Below are 22,667 nucleotides of genomic sequence, written 5' to 3'. Positions count from 1 at the left end.
TGATTAGAACAACTTGTAATCAAGAGTATGTCGGTCACATCTCGACATCGTCCACCATTCTATAGTCCACAGCTTTAACAAAAATAATCATAAAATCCAGTCAATCGGGTTCAGACTCAGTCTCGCGGCTACATCGCCCGCGGATAGTCGCGGACGCGTAGCACTGTGTCACGCTATTGTCGGTGTTTAGTTGTATCATAAATTGACTATTATAATCGCGAGGCCCACTACAATCCATCACCATGGATCCCGAATCGTTCTTAGATTTGGCCAACCAGGTCATAAAACTTAAAATGTATCCATATTTTGACGTAGCACATTCACTATTATGCGCTCTTGCGGTGAGAGAAGATTTGGGAGCTGGTAAGTGACATAAATTACCGGTTTTAAATGATACCCGTCAATTAAACAATACAAGCACATACTTCCATCATATAAATCGTATTTATTTTATATTTTTTGGTGAGCTACTCTCGGAATGTACTAAAATAAAGACACCTAAACAGTTTAAAAATAGATTATAACTTCCCTGCAGATCACAGTCGACAGCAAACGTACTAAAATAACATCTAATGTTGATGGAACACATTTGATTAATAGGTACGTACCTGTATGCAAATAACCTAATTATAAACAAGTATTGAAAAATATAGATATCATAGATTCATTAAAAGATATTACTCAGTCAGATTAATATTAATTGAAAACATATGAAAAATGTTTTAAATAAAAAAATAAGTATTCTTTCTGAAGTATTAGGTACATATATAAAATAGTCAGTAAACATATATACTTAATCAACTGATAAGAAATGTATGTATGTCTACTTATAATAATAATATTTATTTTATCAGATTAATTAAAGATAAAAAGTAGAATTATAAACACGTAGAGGTTATTTTTATGATAAGACCCCATCCCTTGCTAGAAAAAAGCACTTCAAGTGTTCAAATTAGCACTACAGGAACAGTAAGCATAGTAGATGTGGAGTATTTATTTTTCTCCAGTAATAATAGATGGCGCGTACTTGGTATTTTTGTAAATATCGATAGAGTAGGTAACTATTCAGTTTCTAAATAAAATGTGGTATAAAACAAAGTCAGTTGATAATAAAGTTTCCAGAATACTCGAGTGTAAAATATATAGTGGGCTCGTCCGGGATTTGAACCCGGGACCTCTCGCACCCGAAGCGAGAATCATACCCCTAGACCAACGAGCCATGCCTTGACAATTCGAAATTGTAGATTTGCTGCTGTGATTGCTTACGTCATTAAAATTATGTTTTATATTTGAAATATATACTTATAAAAAATATGAAAGAATTATATGCAAATTTACCAATTAAATAACTTATTACCCTAAAACTTTCCATAAACATCTTAAACTATAAAAAAACTCACTATATAATTACTGACCGCCCGTTATAGATAATTAAACAATATGTGATGTACTTATAAAAGTTAAGACTGCAAGCCCCCCCGCTCCAGTTACTCCTGTGGATGACGTCCGGGCCGGTGGTCGTAAAGTCATTATGTCATTATGACATGTTATTGTTTATTATTTCCTACACTTACCTACCATACCAGAACACAATAAATAAATTATTTTTGCCACATGAAATCTATTCTGCATTTTAGTCTTTACAATTTAGAACATTTAATAATAACATACTATTATTAGATATCTGATCCCTGATACGATTTTTTTACTTTCCCTATTCCACAAAAACTTAGCATAAAAATAAACAATAAAAAAAAAAACAGATTTACTCAGATGAGTAATAGCGTAAAAAATTAGAACAAAAATAAGCTTCATGCATGAATTACCCATAGCGTTTTACGATTTTATTACCTATATGTAGATACATATTAATTTATACCATACCATACTAGCTGTTAATTATCCACTGCTAAAAATAGACCTCCCCCTATTGGGGGGTTTTGCGAGTTGTTAACTCGCTCGGCAGGCGGGTTAACAACCGCAGTTAAGCCTTGGTGATGTTTAAAGAGGGATGTTACTGCCCATCCCTCGACCATTAAGTTCCCTTCGTTGCCCCTTACTACAATCACGGAAAAAGGAAGGGTGTCCCAATCTACGCCGGGACCACACGACAATGTTAATTTATAGGGGGGAAAGGGATTGTTAGTAATGGAGACTGAGAATCCCATTGCTAGCAATATATCCAACCAGGTCGACCTCCACGCGGTTCCCACTGGAAACTATCATGGTTAATTTCTGATGAATTCATCATGATGGGCTAACTCGCCTGTTTTCATTCTCATCTATCACCCTTCACTGGTGCTCCGCCAGCGTATCCCGTTAGCGCAGGCGGGGTTACCATATCATTTTCACTCATCAAAAAAAAAATAATAATTTATAAAAAGATTAATTATGGCATTATAGGTGCGCAAGCGTTCTCCCGCAAGCACCCCCTGTCATGCTGGCTGTCCACAATGCTGGTGATCTTCGCGGGCGGCATGGTGGTCAACGGTTTATTAGGGGAGCCAATTCTCGCGCCTCTCAAGAACACACCGCAGCTTGTCATCGGAACTGTCACTTGGTGGGTACAAACTAGAACACCTGAGTTTATAGTAAACAGATTTGAAAGAAATTTGGTTCACAGATATGTTATATTAGGATACTTTACGTATTGAGTCACGCGAAGCCGCAGGAAACGACTAGTGCATATAATAAATATGAAAGCTTTTAAAGATATTTGAATGCTTGTTACTCAAATCACGTTTAAACAGTTGAACGGCTTTGAAAGAAATTTAATATTTGATAGGTCATATCTTAATACATAAGTATGTTAATATGCTGAAGAACGTGAGTAAAACTGTGGGAAACAGCTAGTTTGAACTATTTTTAGATCGCTATTATAAAATAAACAGATCATCAAGTATACCATTTATAATCACCACATCATCACTCCACTATAATTTTTTTTATGCAATTTAGAAGGACAAAAAAGCTGACTCTATCTTTATTTATCTCTCTTTCTCTAAGACCTACCTTAATCCTAGAATAAAGATACCTGAATCCTAAATTCGATGTATTACAGGTACGTGGTATTCTACACTCCATTCGACGTGGGTTACAAGGTAGCCAAGTTTCTACCAGTCAAAGTAGTAGCATCAGCAATGAAAGAAATATATCGCGCCAAGAAAGTATATGACGGTGTCACCCACGCTGCAAAGCTGTACCCGAATGCTTATGTTATTATGATTATAATTGGTGAGTTACTTTTCGTTAATAAAATAATATTATTTTCTTTGCATAACATTTTAATGTATTGTGCGTATAACTTGTTTAAAGTTAATTAGGATCACTATATTGCTCAAATAAAAATAGGTGTTTAATTTCACTTAAATAATTTTAATTTTATTATTTTATTTTTTTATGTCATTTATAGTGATGTAATTCTGAAAACAAAAAACCGCTTTATTGTCACATTTAGCGCCAATTTTCTGTCAAATATATATTGGGTAATAAGGTATAAATACACTATTTTATCATTAAATTATAAACGTGCACAAACTCTATTAATGTTAAAATATCTTTCAGGTACCTTAAAGGGCAACGGTGCTGGCTTCACAAAGTTGGTGGAGCGACTTATACGAGGAGCGTGGACTCCTACCGCCATGGAAACTATGCAACCCAGCTTGTAAGTATAACTATAAAATATATAGATAATATAAGCCATGCTAACCGATAATTAGGCCGAACAACCTAAATGATAGGCTAATGAAATTAACCAATAGGCAAACTAAACTATCCGATAGGCCAGTCAGACTAACTGACAGGCCAACCAGACCAACCAATAGGCCAATCGATCTAACCGATAGACAAGGTACAGAGGAATAACTCAGAAATGGCAACGCATGGGGGTATCGTGGGTAAAACAGTATACTCTGTTATGTACATGGTACTGCTCATGTCTATAAGCAACAGTTACCACATTCCATCAGGTGGGCCGTCAGTTTGATTGCAATTCTAAATTGTATAAAAGACGTAACAATTACTCTAGTTCGTTTGGTATCTTCGCTTCTGCGGCAGTTGACTACAACGGAGCCACGGGCTCTACAAATGCAGTAAAGATCCCCTGTAAATATGGTTTGTGAAAAACCAAATTAAGTAATTGATTTTATAAAAAACCCATATAAATTACAATAGGTATGAAATGACGACTCGATGCATGAGCCTATATCCTGTGAACGATGAAACGCTGTAATGATTTAGTTGGTTATTAGATAATTGACCTGATATCACGTCTTTTACAGTAATAAAAAAACTTTTTTTTTATACAACTTAGAATGGCAAACAAGCTGACGGCCCACCTGATGGAAAGTGGTAACCGTCGCCTATAGACATAAGCAGTACCATGAACAAAACAGGGTTTCGCTCATGATACCACCCATGCGTTGCCATTCCTGAGGATTCAGATGTTATTCCTCTGTACCCAGTAAATTCACGCCATATCCCCCCCTTCAAACCGAAACACAGTCATGCAAACACAACTATTTCACGGTTGAAACACGAATGGGACAGAGGTACCCAAGCAATCGACTTTTGTACAAAGTCTCCCTCTGGTATCTTATATATAGTGTTGTGTCTAATGCATTTTTTTTTTAATTTTTAGCTATACAAAAGCGTCTCTGGTTGCGTCCGTTATCTTCGTATTGGACAAAAAGACTGACCTCATCTCCGCACCCCACGCCTTAGTATACTTCGGGATTGTTATCTTTTTTGTTTACTTCAAGGTGAGACTTTGAATCCTACTAATATTTGAATGCTGTGGGGTATAGTTGATATCTATATATTGAGTTTTTCTATATCTAAAATATAACTGTAAGCTCCGCTCGGTGGGCATAACCCACCCAAGCCCTCTTTTAATACGCCTATGGTAAGAATGGCTTATACAATATAAGGTTACAACTATACATGATTTCTAGATTCAAAAACTTAGTCGAATAAATTTTTAATCGTTTTCAAGATTGGTAGGTAGGTATAATATTTGCTCGCAAAAAATTCTTCATAATACGAAGCGCTTTTATAATTTACTGTATTGTACAATATTTTAAAATTTCAATTATCATCGATGTTCTAGAAAAATAAATTATATGGAATTGTATGAACACAAAGTGTTTTCTTACAAGTATCACTTTTATGCTTAAATAGTGTCGCGCTGTTATTTATAGTGCAATGGTTCATAATGAAAGCGGCCATATTCATCATTCACACAATATAATCAGAGATGATAAGAGTGTAAGAAAACGTGCTGTGAAATGTTGATTTATTTTATTTTATTTTTTTACTAAATATTTAGAGATTAGGCAACACGGCTATTATTACTTTAAAAAGATTTTGTTCTATATGTAATCATCAATAGAATACCAATAGGTGTATGTACGTAACAAATTTTCTATTTCGTCCACTTTCCTATAAAGTTATAATTTGTATCCTTTGACTGAGTACTAATTGATTGAGCCCCTAGGCAATTTTTACGGATCCCTCGATAACGAAACAGGCCACTAGGGTGCATGGCTCCTCCCTTGATCTCTAGGGCATCGTCCGATCGTCGTTCTGCCACGCGCTCCTAAGACCGATTACTGCGTGAAAAAATAATAAATAATTAACGACTATCCTCAGCTGTCGTCGATTCTGCTGGGCATTCACGACCCCTTCGTGCCTTTCGAGAACCTGTTCTGCGCTCTCTTCATGGGTGGTATCTGGGATTCGCTCGCCAAACTACTTGGAAAGGGCCAACCGAAAGAGGAGGCTAAAGATGCTAAAAAGACAAATTAATGTCTATGATACGTATGTATGGTTTTATTATTATTAAAACATATGATCATTTTTAACCATAATATATGTACATATTATTGGACAATGGGAATTTAATGAACTTTTGATAAATTCATTAAATCGTCAGTACAAGGTAAGACGTTGCGACGTAAGCATTGTACTCACCCTAAAGAAAACTTCGGGATGACGTCGAAACTATTATCGGAAACGACAAACATAGTAAGTTCACAAAGTTCATTGAATTCCTGTTGCCCATTTAAGTATGATTTATATAATTTACATATTTGATTATATTTTTACCTTTCCCTTTCTATCGCATATATTTTGCGAGAGACAGCTCTTTTAATGGATAAAACTGGAACAATAACTTTGCTAGTGTTATTGGTCTACGCTGATAGGGTAGCAGTGAAGGATAATAGGTGAGAATGTACTCGGATAGTTCTCAATCGTAACGATTCACTACGAATTATAATAACAATGGTTTCCAGGGCATCCACATGGAGATCGATCTGATAGGATGTATTGCTAGTAAAGGGAATGGTAATCCTCATTCCTAACCATCCCCTTCTCCCACAGAGACAGCATCACATATCGGATTTATATTTTTGTTTTATTATATTTAAAAAAAAACTAAATAAAGTGATAATTATTTCAAGATGATTTTTCGAAATTGTCAATCACCATACGGACAAAATCCCGGACTAAGTTGGCTAGTTGAATAATATTCAAAGCCTAAGTTACATTCTTATATCTCGGATAAAATAATATAATAAAATAAATATACTTTTTACATTTTAATATTTTATTTTGAATATTTTATTTTGAATTCTTTATTCGCAGGTCAAAAAAATATCTACACTACGTAATCAACTGACACCGACAATGCAAAATGCGACGGCTATCTTTTTAAGTAGGTACCTACCTAAATAAAATGAAGAAAAAAACAAATAAAAAAATAGCAAAATCCTGTAAATCCTAAAAAAATGGCACAACGACCAAAGTTTTTGATTTCATTTAAGTAAGATTTTTACTAGTCATAGAATTTTATCTATTCATTTGTTAAGTGCGTGAATGAATTTATACTTATATAATTATATATAATCTACAATTGTTACCTTTCCATGCTTGCGGCCTTTATGTTATAATTTTATTTGCCCGTAGTAATAATGTAGAAGATAATTAAAAGTTGATTTTTTAAATTATTTAATGTAAGTACAAAATTTCTTGTAGGTAAATATATTGCCTATCTGTTCGTTTTGATTGTTCCTAAATGTTTGCCAAATGTTTTTAGAATATTATAATTTACTTATGCTAAACACCAAATAAATGCTTCTTTTTAACTAGAATACAAATTCCTATTGCCTATGAGTGTTTAAAAAGACGAGCATTGAAATTGTATTAAGTTAGGCATTCGAAACGACAATCGACCTACGACTTCCTTTATGTGAGTATTTTTTCGTTTCAATTAATACCAATAAGTATTAATAAATTACATCTTAACTAATGACACACAGTGGACAAGACGGACAATGAGTGTTGTCTACAGACAGGTGCCAAAGCTATGCATTTAGGGCAATTACCCATATAAATTTCGAGAAATAAGACCGCTTTTGTACCTGAAAATATTACTTAACATGTAGTTATAAGAAATTTATAAAATATAACTTATATTAATTATACACGGTATGTGGAAAAGTGGTTTTATTTCTCCAAATGGAACGAGTGGTAAGGGATTTATTTGAGCACCTGTAGTCCCGATAGTTCGCTGGGGTTTCAGTTTTTGGTAGTCAATATCACATCTTGCAATATTCATACAAAATGCAATCCAAGTAAACTAAGGAATACTATGTACTTAAAAACTCAGAGAAGTTATAAATAGTATTTTAATGGTTTTATATTACAGTAAACCTGAGGTTACTTACTGTACAATCAATTGATAATTTTCCATACATATCCCAGTGTCAAGTAGATATAGACAAGCAATTTGTGATTGTGAAATTATACCAAAAAGCAATAATTTTTTTTTGTTCAATATCTTTAAAACTATTTATTTTTGATTAATTAATATTATTGTAATTGGAGTACCTAATAAGTAAACACGAAACGCCTGACCGATTCGCGGGGTGCAAGCGATGAGGAACACGCATTTCGTTTCATACTAAAAACGATGTTATTTATTTTTAAAATTGTTATTAAAAAATAATTGGACATACTAAAGGAAGTAATAAATTGTTTTATTTAATCTTTTCTTTCATTTGTTATCGCTGTTCTTTATCGGCGGTCGTATACGAGGTCTGTCCGGAAAGTTCGTATAAAAGTGTTCTGGAATGCGAGAAAGAGGAGTGGGGAGGCCAGGTAAGCGCAGGACCCCTTCCTTATGTCCCTAACTCTGCTTCAGTTCTGGTCTGACCGCCGTGCGGTGCGAACTGGCTTGTCACGCCATCTGTGAAGTTACCTCTTAACGAAACCCCGTCGGCATGGAGCCCGCTTCCGTTGAAGAGCAGCGCGTCGTAATCAAGTTTCTCTCGAAACTCGGCAAGAATGGCCGTGAAATTTTTGCCGATCTCAGAACAGTTTATGGGGATGATGCTGTGAAGGAACCAACCGTCCACAAGTGGCTAAAAAGATTCAGAGAGGGCCGAGACAATGTTGATTGTTTTTTTCGATGTTCGGGGGATTGTCCATCAAGAATTCGTCCCTCCAGGCCAGACAGTTGATGGAAAATTCTACGTCGATGTGCTCAGACGCCTCAAAGCTCGTGTGGCACGAGTTCGTCCAGAATTGGCGCGAGAGGGGCGTTGGATTCTTCACCACGACAATGCCCCTGCCCACACCTCTCTTGTTGTCCGTGAGTTTTTGAGTAAAAATTCCATTACGGTGACCGAACACCCCCCTATTCGCCGGATTTGGCCCCGTGTGACTTCTTCTTGTTCCCAAAAACCAAATTGGTACTTCGGGGGCGGCATTTGGGGGACATAAATGAGATAAAAAAAGCTACGACGGGGCAGCTGAGAAACCTACAACCAGAGGACTTTCAAGGAGCCTTCTCACAGTGGAAACGGCGTTGGCACAAGTGCATTATGTCACAGGGGGAGTACTTTGAAGGGGATAAAATTGATTTACCTGAATAATTGTAAAATAAAATTTTTAAAAAACTTTTATACGTACTTTCCGGACAAACCTCGTACTCTTATCAACCTTTGATTCCCTGTATTGTCCTTTAGGGCCTAAAAAACGTCTTTGTGTAAAATACATCTGGATTATTATATATCCATGTATGGTATATTCATAGTGCACTGTATACATATTATATATATAGACTACTGCACACACGACGGAAGCTTAAAAATGAAATAAATTTTCCCGTTTTCCCCACATTTCCCTTCACTGCTCTGTTTCTATTGATCGTATCGTGATGAAAAGTATACTATAACCTGTCCAGGAGTATGAGGAATAATTGTACTAAGTTTCGTTAAAATCCGTCGAGTAGTTTTTGTTTCTATAACGAACATACAGACAGACACAAAAATTTAACTCGATTGCATTTTTGGCATCAGTATCGATCACTAGTCAACCCCTAATAGTTATTTTGGAAATATATTTCATGTACAGAATTGACCTCTCTACAGATTTATTATAAGTAGGTATAGATATGAGTTTTACTGTCTTATCGTAAGACATTGCTGTCCTCTGTTTGATTTAAACAATTATATAAACACTCTTAATGGCTCTATCAATTATTTGAAATATACGCAGTATTTTATATTGCTACAGTATATTGTCGTGTAGTCCCAGCATAGAATGGGCTACCTCTTCCTTTCCCGTGAATGTGGTAAGAGGCGACTAAGGGAACTTAATGGTCGAGGGATCGACAGCAACTCATAAAACATCACCAATAACCTAACTGCAATTGACAATGCGCCTGCCAAGCATGGCAACTACTGGCAAAACTACCTTTATGGGGGAGGCCTAAGTTCAGCAGTGGACAGTTAAGAGCTGATATGATGATGATGATGATGATACGCAGTACTTTTTTGAATGGATGTTGATGGAAAGGTAACCCCGCCTGCGCTATCGGTATACACTGGCGGGGCACCAATGAGGGATGATTGGTGAGGATGATAAGGCAGGTCGGTTAGCCCATCGTGAAGAATTCAACGATAAATTAGTCAAGATGGTTTCCAGGTGGAACCGCGTGGAAGTCGACCTGATAGGGTATATTGATAGCAATGGGGAATAACCTCCCCATTATTAACAATCCCTTCCCCCCAATACGCAGTATTTAGGATGGAGATATAGAGGCTAATATTAACCTGATTGGTCAATATATTCCGGTTACACTCCGAGTCCTTTCGTTCACACCAGGTTTATACATAGGCATAGGCGTATTTAAACGGAAGTAGGCAAAGCTCGTGCCAACCCTAAAAATTGTCTGATACCCACTTTTGTCTATTTACCTTGATAACAACTTTTTAAGAGACCAGTCCCCTTTTTTATTTTTAAATACTCAACAAATGTATTTATTACCAAAATCAGTTCTTTTCTTCCCCTTTAAACTTTCATACGTTTGTGTTGATACTACATAATCGTGTTCGTGTTAATATACCTATATACTTAGTACCGGGGGGAAAGAGGTTGTTAGTAATAGGGTCTAACTGACCCATTGCCCCCAATACTCACCTCTCACTGGTGCCCCGCTAGCGTATACCAATAGCGCAAGCGGGGTTACCATTTCATTATCACCGATTAAAAAAATACTTAGTACCTATATTTCACCTTCACTATGTACACATTAAGATAATGCAATTATTTTTATTAAATTAAACTATTCATAATGGGGGAAAGGGATTGTTAGTAATGGACACTGAGAATCCCATTGCTAGCAACATACCCAACCAGGTCGACCTCCTCGCAGTTCTCCCTGGAAATTATCATGGTTAATTCCTGATGAATTCATCATGATGGGCCAACTGGCCTATTTTCATTCTCATCTATCACCCTTCACTGGTGCTCCGCCAGCGTATCCCGTTAGCGCAGGCGGGGTTACCATTCCATTTTCACCCATCAAACTATTCATAATTAAAGTAAAAGCAGCTAAATCATCAGTATAGGCTAGGTTTATTTTAAATGTTTACTGCGTACCTACATACATGTAACAAAATATAATTGCTTACAATAAAATGGATGCTATCTGAGAATCTTATACAAGAGGATTAAGTACGTAAGTATATTAATTATTATTTTTAGTGTAGTCTTATTAAAAAGAATCTAGATTTTTTTTTTAAATATTACCTTTATATTTTTTTCTGTTAGGACATTTAAATTAGAAGTTAATTGTATCTCTTGCTTTTCATTAAAGACTTTCCTCTTGTCGGTGCAACCAATTCATGCATCTTCTTCCAGCCAGCTCTTCCCAGGCCACATCGTTGACGGGAGGTCAACTCCTGTCAACTCAACTCCAATGAGGAAATTTCTTGATTCTCAAATTAAAAAAAAAATTATGTCCTATAATAAACTCATTAGCTGAACGCACCTATTTTAGTAGGTAGATTAAATTTTTTTGTCGTTTTTCGATCAATGTCTCTTTGGTGAAAATGTTCAGTTTCACTTGTAGAATATTACATCAAAGGATGCTGACGACTTCGATTTTACGGTGTATTTATCATACGCTGCAGAAGAAACATCGAAAGATACCCACTTAACAATGTAGTATCGAAATTTTTTATTGTTCTTTGTCAAGTCATAATAAGTGCCCTCGTACTTTTTATTATACAACCGACCTCCTAAACCTAAGTTAGATTGATGGATTTATTTGTGTTTAGGCATGCGAGACATGTTACGGTATTCCAGTGATTCCGGTGTTAACATGTGGGTCCGCTTAAGAGGTCACTGTCGGCCGGAGATGATGGCCGTTTTTACACAGACATGAGCATACAAGCGAGCAGACAGATACGATTAAAGATAGTAAACTGCATGTTGATAACCTTATGTATTTATATAGGTACCTACCTAATATACAGTTTTACCATTCATTTTTAATTTACTCAACATGTAATTTATAAATTACAATTCGAGCAACATATTTGTATTGGTTGCAAATAGGTAACTATGTTTCGCGACGGTTTTCAAGGGAGACAACGTAATGAAATTAATATATCTACACAAATCATTTATTAACTTAGTCATTCAAACATCATCTTCTTCTAAAGATTAGTACACTTATATCGAATATAACTTTTAAAATTTATGGAAATATGACAATTTAGTTTGTGGTATATATAATTATGAATAAACGTTGTCGAAATGCAACAATCCCGTCATTCGTGTCCTTCATCCTGCACGGAGAAGGAACTGAATGATGCGATCAAGTATCCTGTGAAAGTTACTAATTTTTAGACCAAATATATTTAAATTATCTATTAATTCGACAAAAATTCTTAATCTTTTTAATTCGACTATTAATTATTAAGTATACAGATTCGATCCACGTTCGCATCGGTGTCATTACAGCTCACCAGTTTGCAAACTACATCAGTGACGTACACCAATGCCAAAGACATCATGCCACCGACATCGCGGCAAGCTGCGCCTGCGCAACGCCACAGATGCGCTACAACTTAGAAACAGGGCCGACGCGCTGGCCACTGTCAAGTTTATTTATTCATTAATTTTTTTTTGTTTATAATATATTAAGAACTGTGCGTGCTGTGTATTTTATTAGACATCGATAGGTAAGTACGACTTTCGTCTAACGGTGTGGCGTGGTGTCATGAAAGTGAGCGGTTTCTATAACAACAGTTATGTATTTCGAATTATTTGTTAATCTCATATAAAGTTAAAAGTTTAGAGATATCTATATTCTACTTATCTATGTGCTTTTCTAACAGACGTACAAAATGTTTAAATTTATACAGTTACGAAACAACGTTTTATTTTTTCTCGAACAGGATGAATTTAAAAAGGTTTAAATGTTTAAATATTTTTTTATATAGCTAACAATCTATATAAAACTACCTACTATGAAACGTGATTTAAGGTTTAGATTGTTTTAAGTTATTCAATTAATTACGAGCGTGATCGGAATAAATAAAAAATCCTTTTTTTAATGTGAATTAAGTCACATTAATAAATTAGTCAAGTAGTCAGTAGTATCCACTAGTAGTTTATGATCCGACCTCAAAATACCACAACGCCCGTAACTACAAATGTATTGTAACAAACACTATATTATCAATTTATAGTGGTAGTCTGAATATTTTTTTATAGCTATTGGTATCCGTGGGTAGCATACCCACGGAAAAACTTAAAATGTATCGATATTTTTTTTATGAATAAATCATAAACTTATATAATAAACTTAATTATAAATTAATAACTAGATAGAACCTATTTAAATAAATCTATCTTTTAATACACAGTAAGATACAGTACAGACAGTAAAATAGATTTAAATAGATTTTCTTGCCATATCCCAGTATCTGTTTTAACAGAGACAATAATACCTACTTTTAGACTTATTGACAGCTATACGAAATAACACTGTTATCTATATCATATATTTTATTTAATATAAATAAATATATTTTTTTTATAAAAAGGTATTTCAATATCTAGAAATACCTACCACTACGTTTTTATTAATAATAAAAAAATATATACGTGTTTTGTCATTTAGACAACCCTAACTGCAGGTGTATGACCCCAAATAGCAAGATATGAAAAAGGAATGGCTTGATGTGTCGGGATGTAGTGGGATCGAGTGGCAGTAAACTCATAAGTAATTATGGCCATCAGCAACCGGCTGAGTAATGCGGGAATACCAAGAATCAAACGCGTTTGACTCCGCGTTCGTATAATACAATGTGCATTATAAGAATATATAATATCCTTCAAATTCTAAGTCCTTTTATTTTCAAACAATCTTTATTCAAATATACTTGTTTACAAACACTTTCAAATCGTAACTTTTTATCAATCAACTGCAGAGTTTTGAATGTTGCTATCTCTTAAGAAAAACCCGCAAAATCTGTTACTCTTTCTTTCTTTATAGATTAATAATGTAATATTTATCTGTCTTTTATCTGTCGGATTTAATAAAAATAGAATTTTATAGAAATAACTTTTCTAGTATCACTGATATATTGATATCAGCCACACCTATAGAGATTATATAAGCTGAAATGTGAACATGCAAAATCCTATTAGCCCAGTGAAAGGTTTTCAGTACCTGCCTAATTAACTCTCTTGCATTTGCCACTCACTAGTACACGTTTGATACGATTTGTAACACGAGATGAGCAATCCACAAGAATCTATCGAAAATTTTCACTGCAAGTAAATAATGGCCTAAGTGCATATTAATATTGTTAGAAAACACTTGTACTCTTCCATACAAAAAGTTTATAATAAATATATGACCGGTTTTGCCATTTAGGGCATTTTCAAAGATTAATTTTTACACTTACTATTTGCAATCCATTGAAAAATGAATGCTAAGTACATGGTACATTTGCCAAATAATGTTAAATTAAAACAAAGAAGCTGACGGTCCACCTGGTGGAAAGAATTGAATAGACATGAACAGTACCTTGGATATTCCAGAATACTCTGTGGTATCCATGGTACCAATCATTGATTGCCATTCCTGAGGACTATTTTTTTTTTATACAACTATGAATGGCAAACAAGCTGACGGCCCACCTGATGGAAAGTGGTAACCGTCGCCTATAGACATGAGCAGTACCATGGACATAACAGAGTATACTCTTTCGCTCATGATACCCTCCATGCGTTGCCATTTCTGAGGACTCAGGTGTTATTCCTCTGTACCCATAAATTCACGCCATATTCCACCCTTCAAACCGTAACACAGCCATGCAAACACAACTGTTTCACGGTTTAAACACAAATGGGACAGAGGTACCCAAGCAATCGACTTTTGTACAAAGTCACCCTCTGGTTATAATATTATGTCTGCGATAATGTAATTGAAATTACGAATAAGTTCGCCATAAGTAATTTATATCAATGACAATAACGACATTCATTTTTAGATATTACTATCTGATCAGTGCATTTCTATCTACCGATCAGAAATAATGACATATATTTATTTATTTTATAATACAATCTTATCAATTATCTTTATTTTTGATAGTCATGTTTTATTTTCCTTCTTACGTGCATGAATTACAAATTCGCTGAAGTTTAGCCCACAAGCTGGTGGTGGGTACACTTGGTGTTTTTTTTCTGACACACTAAATGTCCTGTAGACATTTAACATTGAAAATTCCTTCTAAGTGTTTATTTCTTAGGTTAATTTTTTATTTAAATTGATCACATTTAGTTATTTGAAGCATAATACTTTCGGTAAATAGGGCGTTTGCATTAACTGAGATAAAATGTCCAATCTACCTTTCCGAGACTGGATAAAATGGTAAAAGATTGTAACTATAATAGATGTAATATTTTTTTTATACTAAATTGGTTAGTAGCAAATAAACATACCTACAGCCCGTCTGGTTATCTGACGATGCCTTTATTATCAAAGACATTTGCATACGTTTCCCACCCTAAATAATTTTTTATTACTTGCCTCTTGTACAAAACTTTAGACTTCGGCAGAAAGCTCTTTCTACAACCTGAGCATTATTTCGCAAAATGCAACTCCTCTGAAATCACACTATACGTGGCCATTCAGATTTTATGGTGTTAGCATAAATTTTCTACAAATCGCAAAGGTGCTATGATAAAAGCAGGTTGTGGGCTCACTGATCATAATGTTAAACAAAACATATTATTACATAGCACAATACATTGATACTACTCAACATCATAATCTAACATTCCTTCATCCTATAGTGAATTACATACATTATCAATGATGTCATGGTATCCATATAGTGAAATCATAATACCAAGAAAATTTATAAGGATGTGCCGAGTAGATATTTACTGATCATCAATATACGTAATTTTCAAAAGATTGTTTTAATAAGTAAACTAATCATTCACCAATAACTTCCGGAGTCGTGCCATCTAAAGTTAAAAATCGTGAAATGAACAAAAGTATGATATAACCACAGAAATGCTCGTTACCTTTATTTCAACCCTGCATTTTATAATTTTAATCCACGACATACTTTTTCGTGCCTTATTTTAATAATTGGAAATTTATATTATTTTTATTTCATATTTTTTTTCTTTTTAAAACAAACTGACTTGGTAATTTGTGTCAAAAGGATTATTTTTTTTTAATATTAAAAATAAGAGAGGAGTTGTCACTTTCATAGATTAAACTAAGAACAAGGTCTAACTCTATTTCAAAATCTTAGACTGAAATAACATTTAGGTCTGTGATGATTCGTTTGTTTGTTGTTGAAAAACTAATTTTCCTATAAAAATCCTTTCTACTAAATTAGTAGATATTTTTTCTACTCTTAACTGGTTTTTGGTTATACCTCATATACTCGTATGTATATATCTCAGGGAATGTAAATTGATGTCGTCACTAGTTAATAGTTTAAAGACTGTTGTGAACTTGTATGACATTACAAAATCTCTAATAAAATTTTGATGATTTGTCATCATTAAAGTTAAACACGATTATCTTTAATTGACGGCTAGGAGTCGTGTTTTGCAATAGACGTGACATCCCACGGCCACAAAATTCAAAGCTAATGGCGCATTGTTCTCCGAAGGAATACAGTCGAAATGATAGCAAACTTTTGCAGTGACTGTATCTATTTGCGTTTCATGTACAATATATGGAACAAAGGGACTATATAGTAAATAAATAATAGCCGTATGGACATAGTACAAAACGCCATCTAGATCCAAACTAAGTAGAGAATTCTACGTACCTACTATGGGAATTATCTATTGATACACTTATTTATACCAAACCAATATTGTGTGGTAATCGAATCTACCACTATCAAGCAATACACACATTTCTTTATTCTACGGATATCGCGATCCCGGAACTGCACAGACTTCATAAGTAGCTAACGATATCGCATCGACAAATCGAGACTTCTCCACATCTCTTCTTGGAGCAATTATTTTGGGCTCTCAGATCTATGAATATTTCAAACCCTATTCCCCTTGAGGACTAAATTCTTATTTCTTTTTAATTCACAGATAAATAAAAATTATGCCACGATTTAAGACAATATTAGTCACGGGTGGTGCTGGCTACATCGGCAGCCACTGCGTGGTGGACTTGTTGGAGGCTGGCCACGACGTGGTTGCCATTGACAACTTCGCGAATGCTGTGGGCGACGAGGAGGGATCGCCAGCTTTACAACGAGCCGAACAGATCACTGGCAAGAAAATAACGTTTTATAAAGCTGATTTATTGAATAAATCAGAGATTAACGATATTTTTGATAAGGTGGGTACGAAAATCCTTGAGAATACCTATTGAATAGCATTTCATATTTAATATTCTAATCTGTTTCCTATTGAAATTTAATGAAAGGTAAATAAACAAGAAACGAATAGTTGACCCGACCATAAACGATGTCCAATAGTAGTTCAAATAAAAAATCTATTAATTGATCGAATGTTTGTGAAGTTATGTAATGAATGAGCAGTTGTGTTTGCATGGGTGTGTTTCGGTTTGAAGGGTAGGAAATGGTAGTGAATTTATAGGGTACAGAGGAATAACACCTGAGTCCTCAGAAATTGCAACGTATCCTGGACGAAACAGTATACTCTGTTATGTCCATGGTACTATGGCTCATGTCTATAGGCGATGGTTACCACTTTCCATCAGATGGGCCGTCTGCTTGTTTGCCATTCTAAGTTGCATAAAAAATGTTTTGATGTGTTACTAATTCATTTAAATAGTGTTCCTGTGATAATTTCAACAAAAATGTCCATTTCTATTGAAATAAAAAAAAATAATAACGAATTTTTACTTATTACGTTTAATGCATATTTATATTACGTTATAATAGTTAAAAAAATTGCCTTGTCTAGATGGACAAGGTTCAATTTTAAGATCTCTATTATTATTATAAACTCAAAAGTCCATTTAAAAATTTTAACAGGTAACTAATTAAAAAAATAATAAAGTGTTAAATTTCCAGCATCAAATAGACTGCGTGATCCACTTTGCTGCATTGAAGGCCGTTGGTGAATCTATGCAACAACCATTGTTGTACTATCAAAATAATCTTCTTGGTATGCTCAACTTATTAGAGGTAAAATAATCACTATTTTATAATTACACTATTATACCTTTTTTAAATAGGATAAATGCATCACATGTCATATACCTCTTGGCGATCAGAGATGGATATGTGATGTCTTTGCTATTAGGAATTTAAAAGCGTTCATATCAAAAATTTACCAAAAAGTGATAAAATGCACAATCTTTTAAAAAACTGTTAAACAATTTGCAAATTTTTAGATTGAATATTTAGAAAATGTTCTGATAACCATACTTATATCAATCATAGAATAATGCACATAAATCTAAAACAAAAATTTTGAACTGCTTCATATTTTACTTTTGAAGTTTTTAAATATTTTTTCTATGAATAAATTAAAAAAAAATCTATGATATTTATAGTAGTAAGAATTTTATGAGTTAAAAAATTAAACAGATTCAAAAGAGCATATTGATATGATTTTAGCTTCATTTTCGAAAGAATTTGGTGATGAATAGAATTTAATAATTTGATATAATTTATTTTTTATAAGCATTGGCACGTTTACTGTCATTCAAATTGAGATATTTCGTTGTCTATCTTCATCCTAATAATTTATTTCTTTATTTAAATTTTATTGATCAATAAAATGTGGTACAAAAGACTGACGGACTGCTATAGGCATTCTCTACCAATCAACCTTTAGGATGTGCAGATACTCGATGGCGGTTTTAAAAAATAATATGGCACAGCGATAACACCGCTAATTCCTTACTCTAATGCCGTTACAGATAATGCGTTCCCACAACTGCTACCAATTAGTATTCTCGTCATCATGTACGGTGTACGGTGAACCAGAGAGCCTACCTATTACTGAGACGCACCCTACCGGAAACATCACTAATGTATACGGCAGGACTAAATATTTTATTGAAGAAATGTTGAAGGACCTTAGTGCAGCAGAAAAGGTAACAATTGGAAATAACCAAAAGTAATATGTACAACTATCCTTGCCACTTTTAAATATTTAAAAATAGAATATATTCGTTCACATCAATCTTCGAGACCGCTCAATAGATTTTATATTATAAACGTTATATATTATTTTATAAACGTGTATAGATTCGGCAAGTGGCGGTAAGGGAAAATAGGTTTCCCGGAATAACTATATATTTCTTATAAAGTTCAATACACTAACGGATCAACTGAAGCACTAGTAATATAAAAAAAATATCCTTTTCAAAATATCTATTCGGTATGCTCGTAAAAAATCCTAAATTTAAACAATTATTTTCATTGCCGTTCTATGTGTCAGTAACCAGTTGGAATGACCTACTATTTTGAGGTTCAAGGTCAACTAAGCCACATTGAACGCGGTCACAGTATGTACTATTAGCATGTTACTATCATCAGAACCGGTAATCAGATATGCTGTTCTATAATTGAAGTTCCGACGTCAACATATTTCGTTAAAATTTATACCTCCAATTGTTTTTTGTTTCTAAATAGAACGGAACAGAAACCTCTAGATGTGACGAGCTTCTAACACATTTCGATTAATTTTTCCGTAACAATGTAACCAACATTTTTATATATACACCTAAGAGACGTTTGCGATTTGGGACCTTTGTCACATTTGTCAGATTTTGGAGATTAAAAATCTCACCTTACAGGAATGATAATATAGGTTTTGTTTTGCATAATGGCCTCTCGCGCAGAGAGCTAGGGATGATAATATTGGTACATATAAATAAGCGTTTTTTTTAATCGCCCTTGAGTCACCCAATAATCTCACTACCATAAGATCACCCTTCCACTGCTTAGCAGGTTTTTTTTCGCACGTATTAGGAACTTATAGTTATCGAAGAATGGAACTTTATGACAACGATATTGTTTACGTTTTTGACTTTTATATAGATAAAATAAATAAACCTATTTTTTATTTCTTTTTTCATGCATATTTTTGCAGAAATGGAATATTATATCACTGCGCTACTTCAACCCTGTGGGCGCTCACCCTTCGGGGTTAATCGGCGAGGACCCCACCAAAGAGTTCACGAACCTAATGCCCTTTATGGCACAGGTAGCTTTGGGGAAGAAACCGGTACTTACGGTCTTCGGAAACGATTACAATACCCCAGACGGTACTGGTAAGTAGTATATTATGTTGTTTTACTTGTAAATTAGGAAAATACTGAAAGAAAAACGAAGGCGAATAATGGCAGCAATAATATATGGAGCAAAGATGATCTTGCTATAATTCAGGATATTGACACTCATGTATGGAAGTTTAACGCGGATATGGCCAATACATGAACAGAATATATGTTGTAGAGATGAGAGATTTTAAGAAATATTTGTGGGATTAAATAAAAATAGTAAAAAAATGTGATTACCAAATGACAAATTTGAATGTGACATGCTAAAAAGGGACCAAATAAAAGTACTTGTAACCAGCGAATGTGTAGGAATTGATTGATGAATGTGGAGGAAACGGAGGTGTGTTTAATTGGAGAATTTGGCATTACAGTTTTTCTGCCTACCCCAATGAGAAATAACCGTGATATGTGTGTACATGCTTGTATAACTAGATGAAGGAACAGTCTAATCTCGATACTAAAATACTTAACGAGCGTTAGTACTTTAAAACATTATTAGTCTCGATTAAATAAAGTCATATTTACTCAAAATATTTGTTAATTTCAACAGGCATAAGAGACTACATCCACGTAATGGATTTAGCGAGCGGTCATGTGGCAGCATTGAATTTAATTAGCGAGAACCATGTTGGACTCAAGGTACAGCTTGCATTTTATATTTATTTTGTTTTAATATAATTAGAATGTTGGTAATGGCAATGGTTTATGTTCGAAAACAGTACTCATGCAGAAGATGGGTTTATATGTGGATAAAACGAAATACATATAATCTAAGATATACACCTTGTAAGGGAATTTATGTAAAGATAAATTGTCGTAGTTTTTATCAAAACTGATGGAGTTGATTATGTCACACGAGCTTCTATGAAGTGGCGTAAATTGTAGGAAGGAAATCGAAAACTTTTATATTATGTAAAACTAAAAACATCATGTTTAGAAATTAGGTCAAGTTAGACAAACGAAGAAAGTTTAATTAGTATCTAAGGGTGGGTAATATATAGCGATTATTCAAACTATGTTAGCTGAACTTAAACCAGAAATTTTTGAACATCTCTGTAAATTATTGATGCCCATTAATTCTTCTCTTTCCGCGTCTAGGGAAGGTAGATAAAGTTTTGTTGGAGAAATCAGTTCAGGGTACAATAGGACTGATATACCTGAAGAAGGTAAAAGCCCTTAAAATATTAAAATATATATATATATATTTTAGTTACTATATCTATACATATATTGGTCCTATAACAGATAAATAACGATTATCCAATATATAATATCGAAAAAAAAACACTCGTAATGAATATAGATATCCGACTGGTTTCAGCGATAACGCAATGGGAGATCATCAATATCCAGAACAAATCAATATATAGATATCGGATATTACCCATCTCTAATAGTAATACATAAATATTCTTTTGACTATAACACCTGATAAAATAGGTAGGCAGCGATACATTTAGTGATAATAAACATACTTATTTTAGTCGTTTTACAGAAACCATAGACATCACAGAATATAGCGCTCACGGTACCACTGTTGCCATTCCTGAGGACTGTCACCTTCATAGCTTGTATTTGTGCTAGATATAACCCACCCTTTGTTTTTATTCTATTTCAGGTATACAACTTGGGTACCGGCAAAGGAGTATCAGTGAAAGAGTTAGTGAATGTGTTTGAAAGGGTCACTGGCACTAACATACCGTTGAAGTATGTTGAGAGGCGGCTGGGGGACATTACCGCCATGTGGGCTGATGCGACGCTGGCTAAGGAACAACTGGGTTGGACAACAAAATATACCATCGAGGAGATGTGTAAGTATAACTTTAGGATTTTTATGCAAAAAAAAAAATACAGCGATTTTCATTTGGACAAGTTTAAATACTTTTTTTTTCTGAAAATTATTGTTTTCGTATCTATTAGTCTTATTAAGGTCCTTTAAAACAATTTTTCTTAAATATTTCCCATGCATAGATATTGTGTAGTTACAAATTAACTGTATTAGTAAGATAATTTCCATACACTGGAATATTTTTAAATTACGTTATTTTAAAGAATACAATTAATTCTATTACAGGCAGCGATTTCTGGAGATGGCAGACAATGAACCCTGACGGGTACCCCAAGAAGAATATAAAAGCCAGCGTAATTATTAATGGCAAAAGTTAACGCTACCTTAATGATATCTCACTGTGTATTATTAAATTAGTATACTATTTATAATGTCAAGTATTTTTAAGGAAATGAAGATATTTTCTTTTCGCTGTATTTTGTTTCATTTCTATACATATATGGAAACAGATTGTAACTCTAACCTTAATCATATTCAAGGTGTTTATTACAAACTTATAAAAACTTGATAGTTTTAGATTACGTAGCTATAAACCGGCATGGAGGCCTACTCTTGAATCTAATATCGATATCAATCCAATTTATTGCCAATGACAATTTTGTACTGTACTCATTACGAATTAGGTTAAAATTGGAAACGGTTTACAATCGTTTGTACTGGCAAATTATATTAATATGTATCTGTCAGAACAATATC

The 22,667-nt window shown here is 34.0% G+C and overlaps 2 protein-coding genes and 1 non-coding gene across 4 annotated transcripts; 2 read left to right on the top strand and 1 right to left on the bottom strand.

The window, feature by feature from the left end:
- Nucleotides 1-100: 100 nt before the first annotated feature.
- Nucleotides 101-8,047, top strand: LOC113521763 (trimeric intracellular cation channel type 1B.1). 2 transcript variants are annotated; one of them, XM_026907416.3, is made up of 7 exons: nucleotides 102-363; nucleotides 2,404-2,560; nucleotides 3,062-3,234; nucleotides 3,565-3,664; nucleotides 4,640-4,760; nucleotides 5,650-5,817; nucleotides 6,646-8,047. In XM_026907416.3, the coding sequence occupies exons 1-6, from the start codon at nucleotides 243-245 to the stop codon at nucleotides 5,803-5,805; spliced, it is 828 nt and encodes a 275-aa protein (XP_026763217.1). In that variant the 5' UTR covers nucleotides 102-242; the 3' UTR covers nucleotides 5,806-5,817; nucleotides 6,646-8,047. The 2 variants fall into 2 exon arrangements, with proteins under 2 accessions (XP_052755838.1, XP_026763217.1); XM_052899878.1 differs by lacking the exon at nucleotides 6,646-8,047 and having other exon boundaries at nucleotides 101-363; nucleotides 5,650-5,819.
- Nucleotides 1,148-1,219, bottom strand: Trnap-cgg (transfer RNA proline (anticodon CGG)). The gene has a single exon. It is a non-coding gene; the product is annotated as a tRNA-Pro (tRNA).
- Nucleotides 8,048-12,369: 4,322 nt separating the features above from the next.
- LOC113521672 (UDP-glucose 4-epimerase-like) lies at nucleotides 12,370-22,383 on the top strand. The gene is made up of 8 exons (XM_026907287.3): nucleotides 12,370-12,536; nucleotides 16,948-17,200; nucleotides 17,901-18,014; nucleotides 18,755-18,931; nucleotides 19,933-20,113; nucleotides 20,673-20,761; nucleotides 21,741-21,933; nucleotides 22,197-22,383. The coding sequence occupies exons 2-8, from the start codon at nucleotides 16,961-16,963 to the stop codon at nucleotides 22,286-22,288; spliced, it is 1,086 nt and encodes a 361-aa protein (XP_026763088.2). The 5' UTR covers nucleotides 12,370-12,536; nucleotides 16,948-16,960; the 3' UTR covers nucleotides 22,289-22,383.
- The last annotated feature ends 284 nt before the right edge of the window (nucleotides 22,384-22,667 follow it).

The sequence above is a fragment of the Galleria mellonella genome, unplaced genomic scaffold (assembly GCF_026898425.1).
Source record: "Galleria mellonella isolate WM207_F2 unplaced genomic scaffold, CSIRO_AGI_GalMel_v1 utg63, whole genome shotgun sequence".
NCBI classification, from domain to species: domain Eukaryota; kingdom Metazoa; phylum Arthropoda; class Insecta; order Lepidoptera; family Pyralidae; genus Galleria; species Galleria mellonella.
Note: the sequence above shows the minus strand (reverse complement) of the source record. Positions and strands in the feature narration are given on the sequence as shown.